We start from the raw sequence: 15989 nt of genomic DNA on the forward strand, positions 1-15989 counted from the left end.
GTTTGATTTCGAGGTAGGTCCAAAGTAGGCAAAATACAGACTGACAACACGCTTAAATATGTGAAAGAAATAAACCAATAGATGGTCGCCAAACTAGAAGCTTCTGAGCCCACCGTACCGGTTTTGAGCTACCAACCAGAAGAACTACCAACATTTTTTAATGTTACATTTGTTTATTGCTTATGAACTTACATTTCTAGTGAATATGAAATCAAACTATCCAAGTTAGCATATGCCTAATATACACATGGAAAAGCACAACGTGCACAACCCCACGAGTATACAGTCAACTGTAAGGTGAGGCTGACAATGGCCAGTTGCACGGTAGAAATAAGCAGCAGTTGTCAGCTCGGTGCAGAAATCCCAAGGTTAGCCAACCGGAGCGTTAACGCAATCTACCGAAAATTCCCCGCGAGCTACTAATAGCTCGCGATCGGCGCTTTGGCGATCAGTGGAAGAAGTAAATATATACTGTGACAAAATAAATCTCAGCACGTGTTCCGAACACGAGAAACCGTGCAGCTGGCGGTCCTTGACATTCCAACTTTCCCCCCAAAGCATTCAGTCCACTGTTGTCAAGGCTTGCCTTTCGCCTACTTTTGACCCACTTAGATGTCTGAGAATTCTGTTCAGAGCATATCTGAGAATTACATTGTGTAGAAAATCCCTTTCACACCCATTACACATTGATGGTATATGCTTTTTTGGATTGCGTGTGTGACTTCCTTCACGCTGATATGGAGTGCCGATCATTAACTTCTGGAATTCCATATTGTGTGTGTTAAAATTTACTTTCCGATGATTTTGGACAGCCCTAGCTCTGAAACTATGCACTTTACCCCACAGGTCCATGTGATATGTACATTGGGTGTATCAGAAGTCCGGGGCCATAGGCGAACTGCGTTATGAGGAAGGATACAAAAGAATGGAAGAGTGGGGAAAATTCTACTATTAGATTGAAAACCACAAATTCCTAACAACTTCCGCTTCACATTGGTAAGGCGCGTTACGTTAAATGGAAAAACAACGTTTCTGGGTTAGCAGACTGTTCGAACAGAACGAAAGGGTACGCTAAAATGACACGGGTAACGTGCACATTTGTTGCGTGAGGGGAACCTAGACACCTCCAATTAGTTTCCTAACTATACTGTGTTGTTGGTATGGGAACAATCTACTCTACAGGCAATGTTGCTTTCTCTTAACATAGGGTGTGCATTATCACTGTGGAGCCCAAACGGCTGGTACGATTGGAAAAATTCCAACATATTAGACTGGACAACATAAATTTCTTGTATCTTTCCTCTTTTCATTTTTTCCTACCTTGACTCAACGGATTTGGCCATTTGTCTCGGATAGACTCAAGGAAGAGTTGGGCGGTGTTCTGCAACAACCATTCTACCCACAAGGAGTCAGTTTTGGGGAAATCGCAGTTATAGGTTTCTCGACCCCAAGATATTACCGTATGTAGGTTGACTTGATAAATGGCAGACTGATCGGAAACGTGTTGCCAGGATTTTTTAGTATGTTCGTTACGTACGTTCGAACTCTTCAGGAGGGTTAATTTATTTTTTAAAAAAATTTTGTGGGTTGACTCTTGACTGGTTGTTGCATAACACCGCCCAATTACGTCATATTGTAAATTCGTTCAATTTGTGTAACCCCCCCTTCCCCCGCTCGTATATCATGCAGTTGAAAAGCCTTTGTACGAACTAAGTAGTAAGCGGAAGAACTGATTCAGACTATATTCTGCACGAAAAACCTGAATTTTTAAAGAAATTTTAAGGTACTCTAATCTTTTACTTTTCATTGTTTTCCCTTCATTAATAAGTTTTCTTTGCATACTGATTAATAAGTCTTAAAATATTTTCAGTTATTTTTATTTAAAAAATGTTCTCGTTGATACAGTTAAATATTTCTGGACAGTTAAACTATTTAAATTCTCGTAGGGACTATTAGTTTCACTGGCTTCGGTTCTATATGAAGTTATCTTGAATTATTGGTTAAATTTTACAATATGTTTTTATGTTTATCAGCACTAAAGATTAAATACTTTTAATATTTACAAGATGATACATTTACATCAGTGTCAAGTTCTATAATACCAGTGCCACTAAAGTGTCAAGAGCTCTTTATCTTGCACAGTGCTACAGAATGGAGTCATTGATAGATTTAAAGAGGAAAAAAAATATATTGTATTGGGTTTGAGATGATGCAAATTTGTTTATATAGAATTCCGAACAGCAGTTGGTTCAGTCAGCGCAAAGCAAAACAAATCTCATAAAACCAAAGTATAGACTTCAAGATGTTTCGAATTATTTTTATTCCAGGATCCCATTGACCAGGGGACCTGCTGGGGAAGAGGGCGTGGCTTTACCCCGATCGAAGATACATGCAGTAGTGTTGGGAGAAAGGCATCTTCTTTTACATCTGCTGCCCCATCAGATGATGGCTGGCAAGAAACCACTACAAATGATGGTTGGAAGGAGACAGCTGATGACGGTTGGCAAGAGAATAGCGAATCAAATTCAAATATTTTCGCAGATGCGGAAGAGAGGGAGACAGGCGGTTTCGACCGAGGTCGCGGTGGTCGTGGAGGACGACGTGGTGGTAACCGAGGGTGGAAAGACAACAGATCGAACAATGATTGGCAAGAGGATACCGAAACAAATTCAAGTACTTTCGCAGACACGGAAGAGAATGAAAGGAATGGTTTCGACCGAGGTCGCGGTGGTCGTGGAGGACGCCGTGGTGGTGGCGGCCGAGGTTTTCGAGGTGGTCGTGGAGGCGATCGAGGTGGAGGCCGTGGGGGACGTGGTGGTTCCCAGGATGATCGTGGAAGAGGTGGTGGACGAGGAGGAAGAGGCAGAGGTGGAATGCGTGGCGGACGTGGAGGAAGTAATGACGAATCTGGAGAGAATCACCGAACCGGTAAGTTCCAGTCTTTGTGTGTGTGTGTATGTATGTATGTATGTGTGTGTGTGTTTGTTTGTTTGTTTTGGTTAGGGTAAACTGAAACTTGTAGAACAATTGTGTTTACTAAATTTACGTACTCTTCATATTTGAAAGCGGGAGTGAAGCTTTTGAATCCCCCGATTGGGTAGAAGTAAATATTCTAATGGTCGTTGCCAGACTTTCACATGAAAAGCTTCTTAGTTAAGAGCTTTGTTTTATTTTACTTAAGTAACTTAGTATAATCTTTCGTTAGTGAAATCTTGTCTACTACACTTGGCTGCTGGGAAGTTCTAGTTTGAGTTAATGATTTAGGTCTAGATTAATTTTGATTAAAACTTTTAGTATGAAGTTGTTGTGTATATAGATTTTATATTTTTAGTATAAAAGGACAACTAGTGTGAGAAAACAGATTAAACTCTGATATGAACATGGAATACAGAAAATTTCGAAACTTTAAGGTAATAAGATTATGCAATGTATTCGTAAACTGGAGTATCCCACCAGAGAACTCAAATTATAGTATACTGCATATGAAGCAGAACTTGACAACTATTCTGATTATATGGGGGCGCGGTGGCTCAGTGGTAGAGCGCTCACCTCCGTTGCCTGGGGTCCCTGGTTCGATTCCAGCTTGCGCAGTGTGGACTATGTTGTGGACATACCGTGCTCGTGGGTTTTCTCGGGGTTCTCCAGTTTCCTCCTACTTTCTTCATTCCACAATTTCACTCTTTCATCGTCTCCTTTAGCCTAACCGGCATAATCGTGGTACGTAAAACTTAACTTCATTTCATTTTCTATTCTGATTATATTGCGAGGCATCTTTAAGAGGTCGATTTCATGTTAAATATGCCTAGGGTTCTGTGTGGATCACCCTGATACAGTGCGTGTGTAACAGCTCTGGAGTGTAAGGTTTCAATTTTGCTCTGTGCGAACTGACTTACGCTTGTCCTACTCACTTCTGTTTCACGTGAACATTTTGGTTTCTGTGTGGAGCGTTTGAATGCATCAAATACCTGAACACACATCTCTTCACTTGTGGTCTTTCTTTATATCTATCCATTACTGTTCCTTCGCTTTTAAACATGGCGCGCGAGCGAGCAATTGTTATTCGTGTTGGCGGTCTAGTTTCATATTTCTGCCTCCATTGCCGTTCTTAAGAGCCGCACTGGCTCAATGGTAGAGCGTTCACCTGTGGTGCTTGGGGTCCCGGGTTCGATCCTAGCCCCCGCCAAGTGAACTTTGTGGTGGACAAACACCAAGTGCGTGGGTTTTTTCGGGGTTCTTCCGTTTCTTCCCACTTTCTTCATTCCACCATTTCATTCATCACTCATCATCACAGTCTCCTTTAGCCTAACCGGCATAACCGTGGGACGTAAAGCTCGAAGATTTCATTTTTTTTTCATTGTCCTTCTCGAATATACAATACCATTTCAGAGTATGCTTTTCCCGTTTGAATGACAGTTGTATTTGCGCTTTTTCTGCACTTTCTGAACTGATTGCTTGACTTCAATAAACATTCTCATCTGTTACTGATGCTAAACGATGGGCTGCAGCCTGAATCTATAGTCAACGCGAGTTAAAGCAAACTTCTTTTCTAGGGATGTACCGATACCACTTTTTCACCGATACCGATACTGAAGCGGCCGATACTGCAGATGCAGATACCGATACTTTTGGATACATTTATTATATATTATCAGGAATTTTCAGAATAATGAAATGATCAACATTATAATAAGGTATATTACATAGCCAATTCTGACATACAAAGACAAAGAGCAGAACTTCATATTAGTTCTACACACACAAAATATATTTCTCCTAAATTTAATCTTAAACAACGAAGATCTAAGAAGAGATTTAATTCCCTGCTCATGAACATCTTAAAGTTCTGTCTGGAAAATTGTGGGATTTGGCATGTGGCCACCGGTCACTATTTGGAACCAAAATGTTCAGCGTTCTCGTAGGTATTGATCAACACCAATATAATCTCTGACTTCCAGTTCCCAAGATATTGGCCAAAAAAGTTCCGATTTCGGGAGATTTAAGAAGCCATATCTTGGGAACCGTAAGTCATAGAGATGATATTGGTGTCCACACTACCTAAAAGGATGGTGAACATTTTGTTAACAAATAGTAACCGATTTCCACTGGTTATATCTTCATTTTCAATATATATACGGTGATAAAAAGCAGTGTTGCCAACAACCTCTGTTTGGGCCATTCTGTTCTTTGCCAAATAATAATAATTATTTTTTCTAACAGCCTTATATTCAATTTTGACAGTGTTTGCATGTAGTGCCAATTTTTGTGTACAGATGGCTCTTGGGGTGACTTTTTCTCTACCCCGAAGTTTCGCATACTGGTTCCTTTCCTCCCATTGTTCAAAATTTACAGTTAGGCCGCGTCCAAGCATCTTTTGTCAGTGTGTGGGAGTGAAAGCTTTGTGTGTGTAACGCGCTACCGCGATCGTGCTTGGAGGACCAAATTACATTCCTTTTCAATTGGAATAACTATTAATCTTCGGTGTACTAAATACAGTCCATTAATTTGTGTAATCCTTATTATGTGTTACTATTAAATATATGTTAAAACAACAAACCGTTGTTTGGATAAACATGTTAAATGGTCCTCTTTTCGGGCCGGATCCGTAACCGTTGTGAGCAGTTTTAAACGAACAGTGTGAACATTCTATTCTGGTTTTAAAGTGTGTCGTGTCTACAGCTAAAATGGAAACATTTGCAGTGAAAAAGCGGACTCTGAAGTCGAAAATCACAAGAGCTGAAAAAGCCGTTGAGCTTTTGACAACAAGTGAAGTGAACGCCATTCTTGTTCACAAACAAAAAGTGGCGGATCTTGAACGAGAATGCTCAGCGTTGTTGGAAGATTGTGCTTCGGTGGCAACAGATGAAGAATACACAAGGGAAGAAGTGGACATTGCGGAGATGGACAACAGGATAGTGAAACTGCGGGTGTCATTAATTGGATTACAAGTGTCACAACCCCCTCCCCCAAACCCTGTGTCTGAAGTGCAACAAGTGAGTGACATTAGGTTACCCAAACTCCAGCTTCCAGTGTTCTCAGGAAATCTCTTCGAGTGGCTTTCGTTCCATGACTTATTCGTGGCCTCTGTGCATAATAACGAGAAACTGACAGGTGCTCAAAAAATGCAGTATTTAAAAACATCGTTGCAAGGGGAACCGGCACAGCTTTTACAAGCTATGCAGATAACGGACAGTAATTATAAGGAAGCATGGGTCATGTTAAACGCGCGCTATCATAATAAGCGAGAAATAGTAAACTCGATTTTGAAACGGTTAGTTACACAACCTTCAATTAAACAGGAATCAGCAGCCGCGTTAAGAAAATTGATAGACACCACCATGGAGTGTACGCGTTCTCTTAAGGTGTTGGAACAACCAGTCGAACATTGGGATGCGCTCTTAGTGTACCATACAGCGGACAAATTAGACAACGAGACACGTAGACAATGGGAGCTTTCTTTGAACTCAAGTGAGCAGCCATCTTTTGAGCAACTCGCGGCATTTTTGAACAACAGAGCCCGCGCTCTTGCTGTTGCGGCCAATGACAAGCCGAGACAACCACCCGCCACTAGTGACCCAATGAAAGGCCGCGAAAAGAAATCAGCGTGCTCTTATGTCAGTACCGCTCAACGTACTCAAACTCTATGTGAAATGTGTAGTTCTGACCACCCTCTTTACAAATGTGCCGAATTTACCAAACGAACAGTAGAAGATCGTGTCGCGTTCGTGAAGGAGAGAAAACTATGTTTTAATTGTATGCGCAAAGCATGTTGGAAGGACAAATGTTCATCCAGTAAATGTCGAAAGTGTGATAAGAAACATCATACATTGTTACACTTTAATAGAAGTGAGTCGACGTCGAACCCAGTACAATCTCAGGAAACAAGTGTTGCCTCTCATGTGACTTCCGAAGTCAGTGTTCCTCATGTCCTATTGTGTACTGCTATCGTGAAATTATTAGGGAAGGATGGTGTGCCATATCCATTCCGGTGTATGCTCGATTGCGCATCAGAGTGCAGTTTTGTTACTGAAAATTGCGTGCAGAAGCTTGGTCTTCGAAAAATCAGATCCAGTGTGGTGATTTCCGGTATAACGGGAGCAGGGGTAGGAACTGCTAGTGCTATGGTGAATTTGAAGTTTCAACCTCTAGGCGGAAGTTGTGAAACATTCGAAACCAAGGCTGTTGTAGTGCCCAAGGTGACCTCAAATCTACCAAAACAGCCATGTCCCGAAGCAACGTGCTGGCCACAATTGACAGGCTTAAGGTTGGCGGACCCCACTTTTAATGAGGTGGGCCCCATTGACATACTTCTCGGTGCTGACGTGTTTCCGTCTCTCATGCTCGGGGGAAAGCGGGTCGGGCCCCCAGGCTCACCTATTGCTCTTGAAACGACCCTGGGATGGGTGTTATCCGGAAGTGTAGGTTCTAAAGCCAGCAACGTGACAGTGACATCATGCCGTGTATCATGTGAAATAGATTCTGCCCTTCAAAGGTTCTGGGAACTAGAAGAGCTGCCTCAGCAAACGCACTTATCCAAAGAAGAAAAGGATTGTGAGCAACATTTTCTGAAAACCCACCACCGTGACTCACAGGGACGTTATGTGGTAAGACTACCTTTCAGGGGTAGCGCGCCAGAACTAGGAGAATCACGCGAGATCGCGATTAAGAGATTATTGAACACGGAACGCAAATTAGCGAAACAACCTGTGTTACAGCGGCAGTATCGTGAGTTCATGCACGAATATCTTGAGTTGGGACATATGGAGCTTATCCCCGCAAGTGAGAAAAATGTGCACCCCGAAAAAGGTTGCTACCTGCCGCATCACGCGGTCTTAAAACCTACTAGCTCTACCACGAAAGTACGAGTGGTTTTCGATGGAAGTGCGGAAACAACTTCTGGGGTGTCCTTAAATCAAAGGCTCATGGTGGGCCTGAAGTTACAGGAAGACATTTTTCCTATTCTAGTTCGCTTTCGCGAACATCGTGTGCCATTATGTGCTGATATTAAACAAATGTATCGTGCCATACGAGTGCACAAGGACGATGTGGACTATCAAAGGATTGTTTGGAGAAACTCGCCAAGTGAAACTATACAGGACTATCGCCTACTCACCGTCACTTATGGTACCGCTCCTGCTAGCTTCCTTGCCACGAGATGTCTACTCCAGGCGGTCGAAGATGAAGGGGAGAGATACCCGCTAGCAGCCGAAGCCGTGAAACGGGATTTTTTCATGGACGACTACCTCGGAGGTGCGAGCAGTGTGAGGGACGCAATTGAGTTGCAGCAGCAGCTAATTCAACTGTTACGGGAATGCGGTTTTGAGCTTCGAAAATGGTTATCTAGTGAACCAGAAGTGCTCGAGGCCGTTCCCCCCCACTTGCGCGAAATGGATGTGCCCTTCAATTTCAGTGAAGAAAGCAACTTTAAGACTCTCGGGGTGCAGTGGTCACCTGTAAGTGACGAATTTGGTTTCAGTGTATCCATCCCTCCTCCTCCCGCTGTGTGGACAAAACGGAAGGTACTATCGGAAGTGGCCAAAATCTTCGATCCTCTTGGTCTTCTTTCCCCAGTGACTATAAAGGCTAAGATACTATTGCAATCCTTATGGAAGGAAAACTTAGGTTGGGATGAACCCCTTTCTCTTGAAACCAGTGCAGTGTGGCAAGCCTACTGTGACTCATTATTTTTGTTACGTGAGGTGAAGGTAGCGCGATGCATCATGCCATCTGACGCTGTCAGCTGATAGGTCATTGTGATGCTAGCGAACGAGCTTATTGTGCAGTGGCCTACCTACGATCAGAATGTGCAGACGGGGGTGTGGTCGTAAGCCTCATTGCGGCTAAGACTAAGGTTGCGCCCATCAAAGCTGTGTCCCTCCCCCGCTTGGAGTTGTGTGCGGCGTTATTGTTGGCTAAGCTACTAAAAACAATTGCTAATGCAATTAATTTCGATGTGAAAGAAGCTAGAGCCTTTACGGATTCTATGGTCGTGTTATCGTGGTTAGCTCAGTCACCGGACAAATGGCGAACCTTCGTTGCTAACAGAGTAGCGAAAATACAGAATACTCTGCCTGCCTCCCAGTGGGGGCATGTCGAGAGTAAGGACAGTCCAGCGGACTGTGCTACGCGGGGGGTCATGCCCCAGGAGCTCTTAGGTCACCCTCTGTGGTGGGAGGGTCCTTCGTGGATGCGCGAAGCAGTGTTGCCAGCGTCATTTTGTACTCCGGCTGCCTCAAGTGTAGTTGAGGAAGAAAGAAGAAAGTGTGTCACAGTCATGTGTGTAAACACCGAAAATGACCTTGCGAACCGCTACTCCTCCCTGTCAAAGTTGAAAAGAGTGGTGAGCTGGTGTCGGCGGTTTATTTACAATTGCAGAAACCCAAAACAGAAGCTTCGTGGTTCATTGACCGCGACAGAATTAGAAGAAAGTCTTTTGTGCCTGGTCAAGGTAGTGCAACAAAATGTTTTTTCTACAGAGCTTAAGTGTCTACAGAATGAACAGCCCCTTCCCCGTAAGAGCAGTTTGTTATGTTTGACTCCCTTTATTGACAGTGATGGAATTTTACGTGTTGGTGGAAGGTTGCAGAATGCCGAGATGTCCGTGGATAGGAAACACCCTATTTTGATGCCCAAAAAGCATAAACTTACTCGTCTATTGGTGGAATGTGAGCATGCAAACACTTTACATGGTGGGCCTCAATTAGTGCTGGCTACCCTGCGAACAAAGTTTTGGGTGCTGGGGGCCAGAAGTTTAGTGCGTGATGTCATTCACAAATGTGTACGGTGTCAGCGTTTCAATGCAAAAACCCAGACTCAAATTATGGGTTCACTGCCAGCATCCCGGGTTAATCCCGGCAAGTGCTTTTCCAAGACTGGTGTAGACTACGCTGGGCCATATGTTTTGAAAAACAGCTATGGAAGAAGCCGTATTAAGGGTAAGGGCTATATTGTTCTGTTTGTGTGTCTCGCTACCAAGGCCCTACACCTTGAATTGGTATCTGATGCCAGCACCAATTCATTTCTAGCGGCTTTGAAGCGATTTATAGCCCGCAGGGGTGTTCCAAGTGATTTTTATAGTGACTGTGGTCGAAATTTTGTGGGCGCTAGTAAAGAATTAAATCAACTGTTGAAGGCCAGCGCGCATTCCAAGGAAAATAACCTGACCACATCATTCCTCTCCGAGAGGGGAATAACTTGGCATTTTAATCACCCCTCTTCCCCTCACTTTGGTGGTTTATGGGAGGCCGGCGTGAAGAGTGTGAAACACCATTTAAAAAGAATAATGGGAAATGTAACATTGTGCTACGAAGAGATGTGCACCGTGCTGGCCCAAATAGAAGGAATTCTGAACTCGCGCCCTCTCACACCGTTGTCAGAGAATCCTAATGATCTCTCCTGTCTTACCCCTGCTCACTTCTTAGTCGAGGAATCCCTCTTGGCCCTCCCAGAGAAAGACTGCTCGTCCCCTAACCTCTCTCACCTTAGAAGATGGCAGCTGGTACAAGAGCTTGTGAGGCATTTCTGGCGTCGCTGGTCATTAGAGTATTTGTCCTGCCTCCAGCAAAAGGCAAAGTGGTTTACGCTACAAGATAACCTGAAGGTGGGCGACATGGTGATAATAAAGGAATCGAACCTCCCCCCACTACAATGGAAGCTTGGGAGAGTCAAGGAAGTTCACTCAGGCCGCAATGGAGCAGTGCGTGTAGTTACAATTAAAACAGCCCAGGGTAAACTGAAACGTCCTATTGTGAAACTGTGTTTAATCCCGTTCAATTCCGAAAATAAATAGGTCAGGCAGTGGTGTTGTGACAAGTGCATTAGCTGCTGTCCTATAATTTGTAAATAGTGTTTTCATGTTTCAGCGTATTAATATTCATTAGTCTTATGCAGTGTATGTGATTTGTGTGATTCAAGGCTTGTGAAGTTATTATTTTCTTTGAAACTTGAGCGTTTCAAGGTGGGGGCTATGTTTGGGCCATTCTGTTCTTTGCCAAATAATAATAATTATTTTTTCTAACAGCCTTATATTCAATTTTGACAGTGTTTGCATGTAGTGCCAATTTTTGTGTACAGATGGCTCTTGGGGTGACTTTTTCTCTACCCCGAAGTTTCGCATACTGGTTCCTTTCCTCCCATTGTTCAAAATTTACAGTTAGGCCGCGTCCAAGCATCTTTTGTCAGTGTGTGGGAGTGAAAGCTTTGTGTGTGTAACGCGCTACCGCGATCGTGCTTGGAGGACCAAATTACATTCCTTTTCAATTGGAATAACTATTAATCTTCGGTGTACTAAATACAGTCCATTAATTTGTGTAATCCTTATTATGTGTTACTATTAAATATATGTTAAAACAACAAACCGTTGTTTGGATAAACAACCTCTGAAGAAAATAGGCTAGATGGTCTTCAGAAATAAGCTTTCTTACAAAAAAAAAAAAAAAAAAAAAAAAAAAAGCTAGATTTTGAACAGCTAACCTATAACCCACATTGTAGATTTTAAACACACTTTTTGTGTGTAGGATTATAAGTGAATTATAGTAAAATACGAAATTTGAATTTATTCGCAGAAGACTAACAAGCAACATACATGACTAAATTACAATAAAATCCATCAACTCATCTGATTTGTGAAAATCAACAGCCATATTAACAGTTTAATTGAAATATGTCATAATCGATGACATCGCAGCTAGCAGAGGCGCTGGGACTGGATGCACCATCGTTGGATTGTGGATTGGTTATGTTTATAGCCTGCCATTTTTCGAATTTTCCATAGTACTTTTGGCAGGTCATATAAACACTTATTTCTCCGTACATCCACATGAATCATGATGATTGCATTGAGAGTTTTGAAGCTAATTAGATATGCTATTAGTTTCCTTAATAAACAAAAACAATCTTTATAGCTTGAAGAAACGAACAGCTTACTAAATTTGTATTGGAAAACTCATTCTTGTAATGAAATGTGAAAATTAAAATGATTAAAAAGTAGCAGCAAATAATGGGGCCATTACGGGAGCGACATTAAAATTCTGAGTCGATAAATATTGTTAAATAGTTGTAAATCTATGGGTGGGGAGAGAGAAGAATGAAAAAAAAAAAACGTTTGTTGCGTAATAAAATACCCTCTGTATAGAGAAATCAATACGATAATATATAATGACAAATAGGCTGTTAAAAAAATTTTTATTTTGAAAGAAAAAGTATTTTTACGATTAATTTAACGGATGAAACTACGCTGGAATTGTTGCGCTCCAAAAGATTAATTTTTGGGCCATTTCCGTAGCAATTAAAACGCAATTCATGTTGCTTTCTCAACTCCACGGGAAGACAAATAACTAATACATCCTCACGCCACGGCAAATATTATATGACACTATTTTTTCTATGAACCAGTAATACTTACAAAATCTTTACATTTCTAAATTAAACTATATACATTAAGTGGTCACTTCAAAAAAGAGGGGGGCAAATGACTACTCCTGCCCCCCTCATCGCCGCCGCTGCATATAGATAATGCAAACGGATACTACCGTTATAAATTTTTATTGTTTAAAAAATTATGCGTGCTCAACCAGGTGTTGCTATGTATACCATAAAAAAAAATAATAGATTTAAGCGAAGTCGTAAACGATAAAACTATTAACTTTAGAACTAATTGTTTTTACTAGTAAACAATTTTTACCAGTAAACCAGTAAGTAGGAGAAAATGACGACAAAGTGAGCGTCTTGTGAGTTTCTTCCATAGCATTTTCTTCTGAATTGAAACCTCTGCCTCGTTTGGGATTCAAATGAAGGGTCTGCTATCCTAACCATGGGCGCCCGAAGAGGGAAGGCAGGGTGGGGTCCGGCCCCCTGGCTCACGAAAATGTATACGTAAGATAGCAAACAACGCATTAAATACCAGACGTAATGTAGCAAGCGTGGAATGGGCCCTCCTTAGAAAATATTCTTCGGGCGTACACATGCATAAAGAAATCGATTGTACAAATAATAATAATTTAGATCAAATTTTAAAAAATCGATTAAATATAAGTCACTGTTAATATTAAACAAATTGAAGATAGTTCGGAAAATGTATCGGTAAATATCGGTGTCCACTTGCCGATATCACCAATACCGATATATCGGTACAAACTTTTTTTTTTTTACAGCTCGGTATTGACTGGTTATGGACAGTCTTGTCTTTGGCACTCGAATGCCTTATAAATTGAGTATAAATTAGAATAAAGAAGTGAAAGAATACTAAAAGAGGATTTAGTGCTTTCGATATTTTTTGTTACGTATCTTCTAAATGCCTTGCATTTGATTTTCATACGCCCACGCTGGAGTTCCTTTATTCTATCAACGTTTTACTCTTCCGAAAATATAGTTGTTCGTGTGGTAGTGACAAATGTCAAAGTGTGTGCAGATGTGAAAATATAATCTGAACTCAGCCGCACTTAGGTGCGTTGTCCAAATACTTTAGTACTTTCAGGGCTCATAGCGAGTCAGTTTTTTAACTAAATGTTACTTTTTCTCAAATTTGTCACTAAAAGTTACTTTTTAAAGGAGGTCAAGTGACTTTTTCGTGTGATTTGTTTTGCATTTGCAGTTTTCTAAGAAAAATATAAAAATGGAAAAAGGCAGAAACTTGTTACTCATTACTCTTCTGAAGGCTTCAATACTTGCTGCCATATGTGAAACTGTCAGCTTTATTCTCACTTCAGCGTTTATTCTATGTAGAGGGCAGTGGATTGTAGGTGGATGCTTAAGCTCTCAAGGTGGGGTTGAGAACCCTTCTGTGTCTATTCTTTCTTCCATCATAAGTCTTTGTTTTCTCTCGAAATAGTTAACGCTCCGCTCAACGTTGTGTGTGTTTGTTCGTGTGGTTCATCATGTTAGTCTTGTGTTATGTTTCTTGTATGTTCTTCTTAAGGGTAGGTGATAAATTTGAATATTTCACAGATTTGAGAACTCGCAACGCTAAGTTACATATAATGTCTGGGATGAAGAAATTCGGAAATAGGCCAGAACTGGTTCCACTTACTCAGAAGCTTCTTACATCTGCTAAGTTTGCTTACTGTAACTACAAAGCATACTTCTTCTTGTTCACCTCGACCATAGGTTGGTGGGCAACATCGAAATTCTCTTGCTCGAGAGAGTTGTTTTATACTTTAATAAGACCTCTTCTTCGTAACTGCATCTAGATATTCTATCCTTGGTCTTCCAATTCCTGGTTTTCCTTCTGCCTTTCCCTCTATCAGCACAATGATCCAATCTGAGTGTCGAATAAAATGGCCCAGCATGCTGTTCTTTTTTCTGTTATCTTCATGATCTGTCGTCCTTCATTAGCTTCCTTTAGTACTTCTTCATTCCTTTTCATTTCAGTGCATGATATTCGTAGCATGCTGCGTCAACACAGAAAACCTAAGAAAGAAGGAAGCTCAAAAAGTAAAGAAAAGATGAAACAAAACAAGAGGTGATGGAGAAATTGACAAAGGAAAAATGGGGGGCATAATGAGATTTTGGTCACTTTTCAACTACTTATAAGAGGCCAGACCACTATGAGCCCTGTACTTTCAACTTCAAAAATTTTGGGAGAAACTCGTGAAATGTTATGGAACCAGTTTTGTACATTACTTGAAGTAAATTGTCACGTTTTGTACTTATATACTTTTTCTTTGTTTGCTCGTTCTGGAGAGTTCCTAACTTTGTTTTATAAATTTCGTCTTTGTAATATTTGTTTCTTACCATTAGGGGAGAACGAAGAAGCTGAGAAGCCAAGGGAAACTTACATCCCTCCGGAACCATCAGAAGATGAAAACGTGATATTTGGCCATGGCATTTCCTCGGGGATATATTTCGATAAATATGACAAGATAAGTGTTAAGGTAAGTTTTTACCTGAATTCACATGTATCTACGGTCTTTTTATTAAAAATAAATAAATAAAAATAAACCAGGTCAATATTTAATGCTTTAGTTTGAAGTAAATATTTCAATTCACTGATATTATTGATGAGGACAGCTTTAAGGCAAATGGATTACCAGATTTCTGAACAAAGTTCTATCTATTCATTGAAGGTAAAGCTAGGAGAGAGAACGCAGAATCCATAGAACGGTCGAACTTTCACTATAATCTTAATGTCTTATGTAATGTTTAATACACAATATGTATGTGATGAATGGTTCTGTGTATTAGAGAACCATAATTCTTGGAAGAACTTGGATTGTTAACAGGAATAATTTTTAAAGAGAATCGTTAATCTTAGTTTCTTCTACCGGCATGAGTAACATAAAATACATGGGTTCAAGAATATTGGGTGCTGCTAGTAGGTATATCGGAATAATTGTACACCATACAGGGTGCTAGTCTTTGAAATGAACATAAACAGTTTCCTCTTGATATGTAGTCATTTTACAAAAAATAATTTTCGTATTGACCACATTTGTAAAAATTGAAATACACTTTATAAAGTTTGTAAGTAAGGTTAAAAAAAAATTGTTAATCCAATAAATGAATGTATGCAACTCTTAATGCGCCAATCGCACACACACATCGTATTAATTTTCTTGTACATTCCTTCTCTCTCTCCCAGCTTGTTCATGCTACTAAATCTGTTTTGTGTGCCATTTTCGTTGCTCTATAAATAAAAAAGATAAAATAAAATTTATAGATATTAAATATAATAGAAATTCTAAAAACAAAACAAAAAAAAAAATAGATTTTATCAAGTTGTTCAACTGTTCATTTATTAATACCAATAAAATAAGTTCATAGATTGTTTCATATTTAATATTTGAATCAGACGATAATAAAATAATTGATGCTGAAAAAAGGTGTAATAAGTTCACTTAATTTATAGACTGTTACTTGCATAGAGAAATTATCGATTGGAATATTGATCACTTCCGTCTCGTTAGCATGTTGATCGCATTTTCGTAAGTTTTCATTTCGCCGAAGGGGGGCGCGGTGGCTCAGTGGTAGAGCGTTCACCTCCGGTAGTTGGGGTC

At 40.6% G+C, this 15989-nt stretch overlaps 1 protein-coding gene across 1 annotated transcript in view; it reads left to right on the forward strand.

The window, feature by feature from the left end:
- The window catches only part of LOC145688099 (ATP-dependent RNA helicase vasa-like), a 72809-nt gene that overhangs the window by 16848 nt on the left and 39972 nt on the right, over positions 1-15989 (forward strand). Inside the window, exons 3-4 of the mRNA XM_081761834.1 lie at positions 2328-2928; positions 14734-14867. Of these exons, the coding sequence (XP_081617960.1) occupies positions 2328-2928; positions 14734-14867 (735 nt within the window). The remainder of the gene's footprint in view (positions 1-2327; positions 2929-14733; positions 14868-15989) is intronic.

Source organism: Thermobia domestica, chromosome 6, assembly GCF_964235325.1.
Source record: "Thermobia domestica chromosome 6, izTheDome1.hap1.1, whole genome shotgun sequence".
NCBI classification, from domain to species: Eukaryota; Metazoa; Arthropoda; class Insecta; order Zygentoma; family Lepismatidae; genus Thermobia; species Thermobia domestica.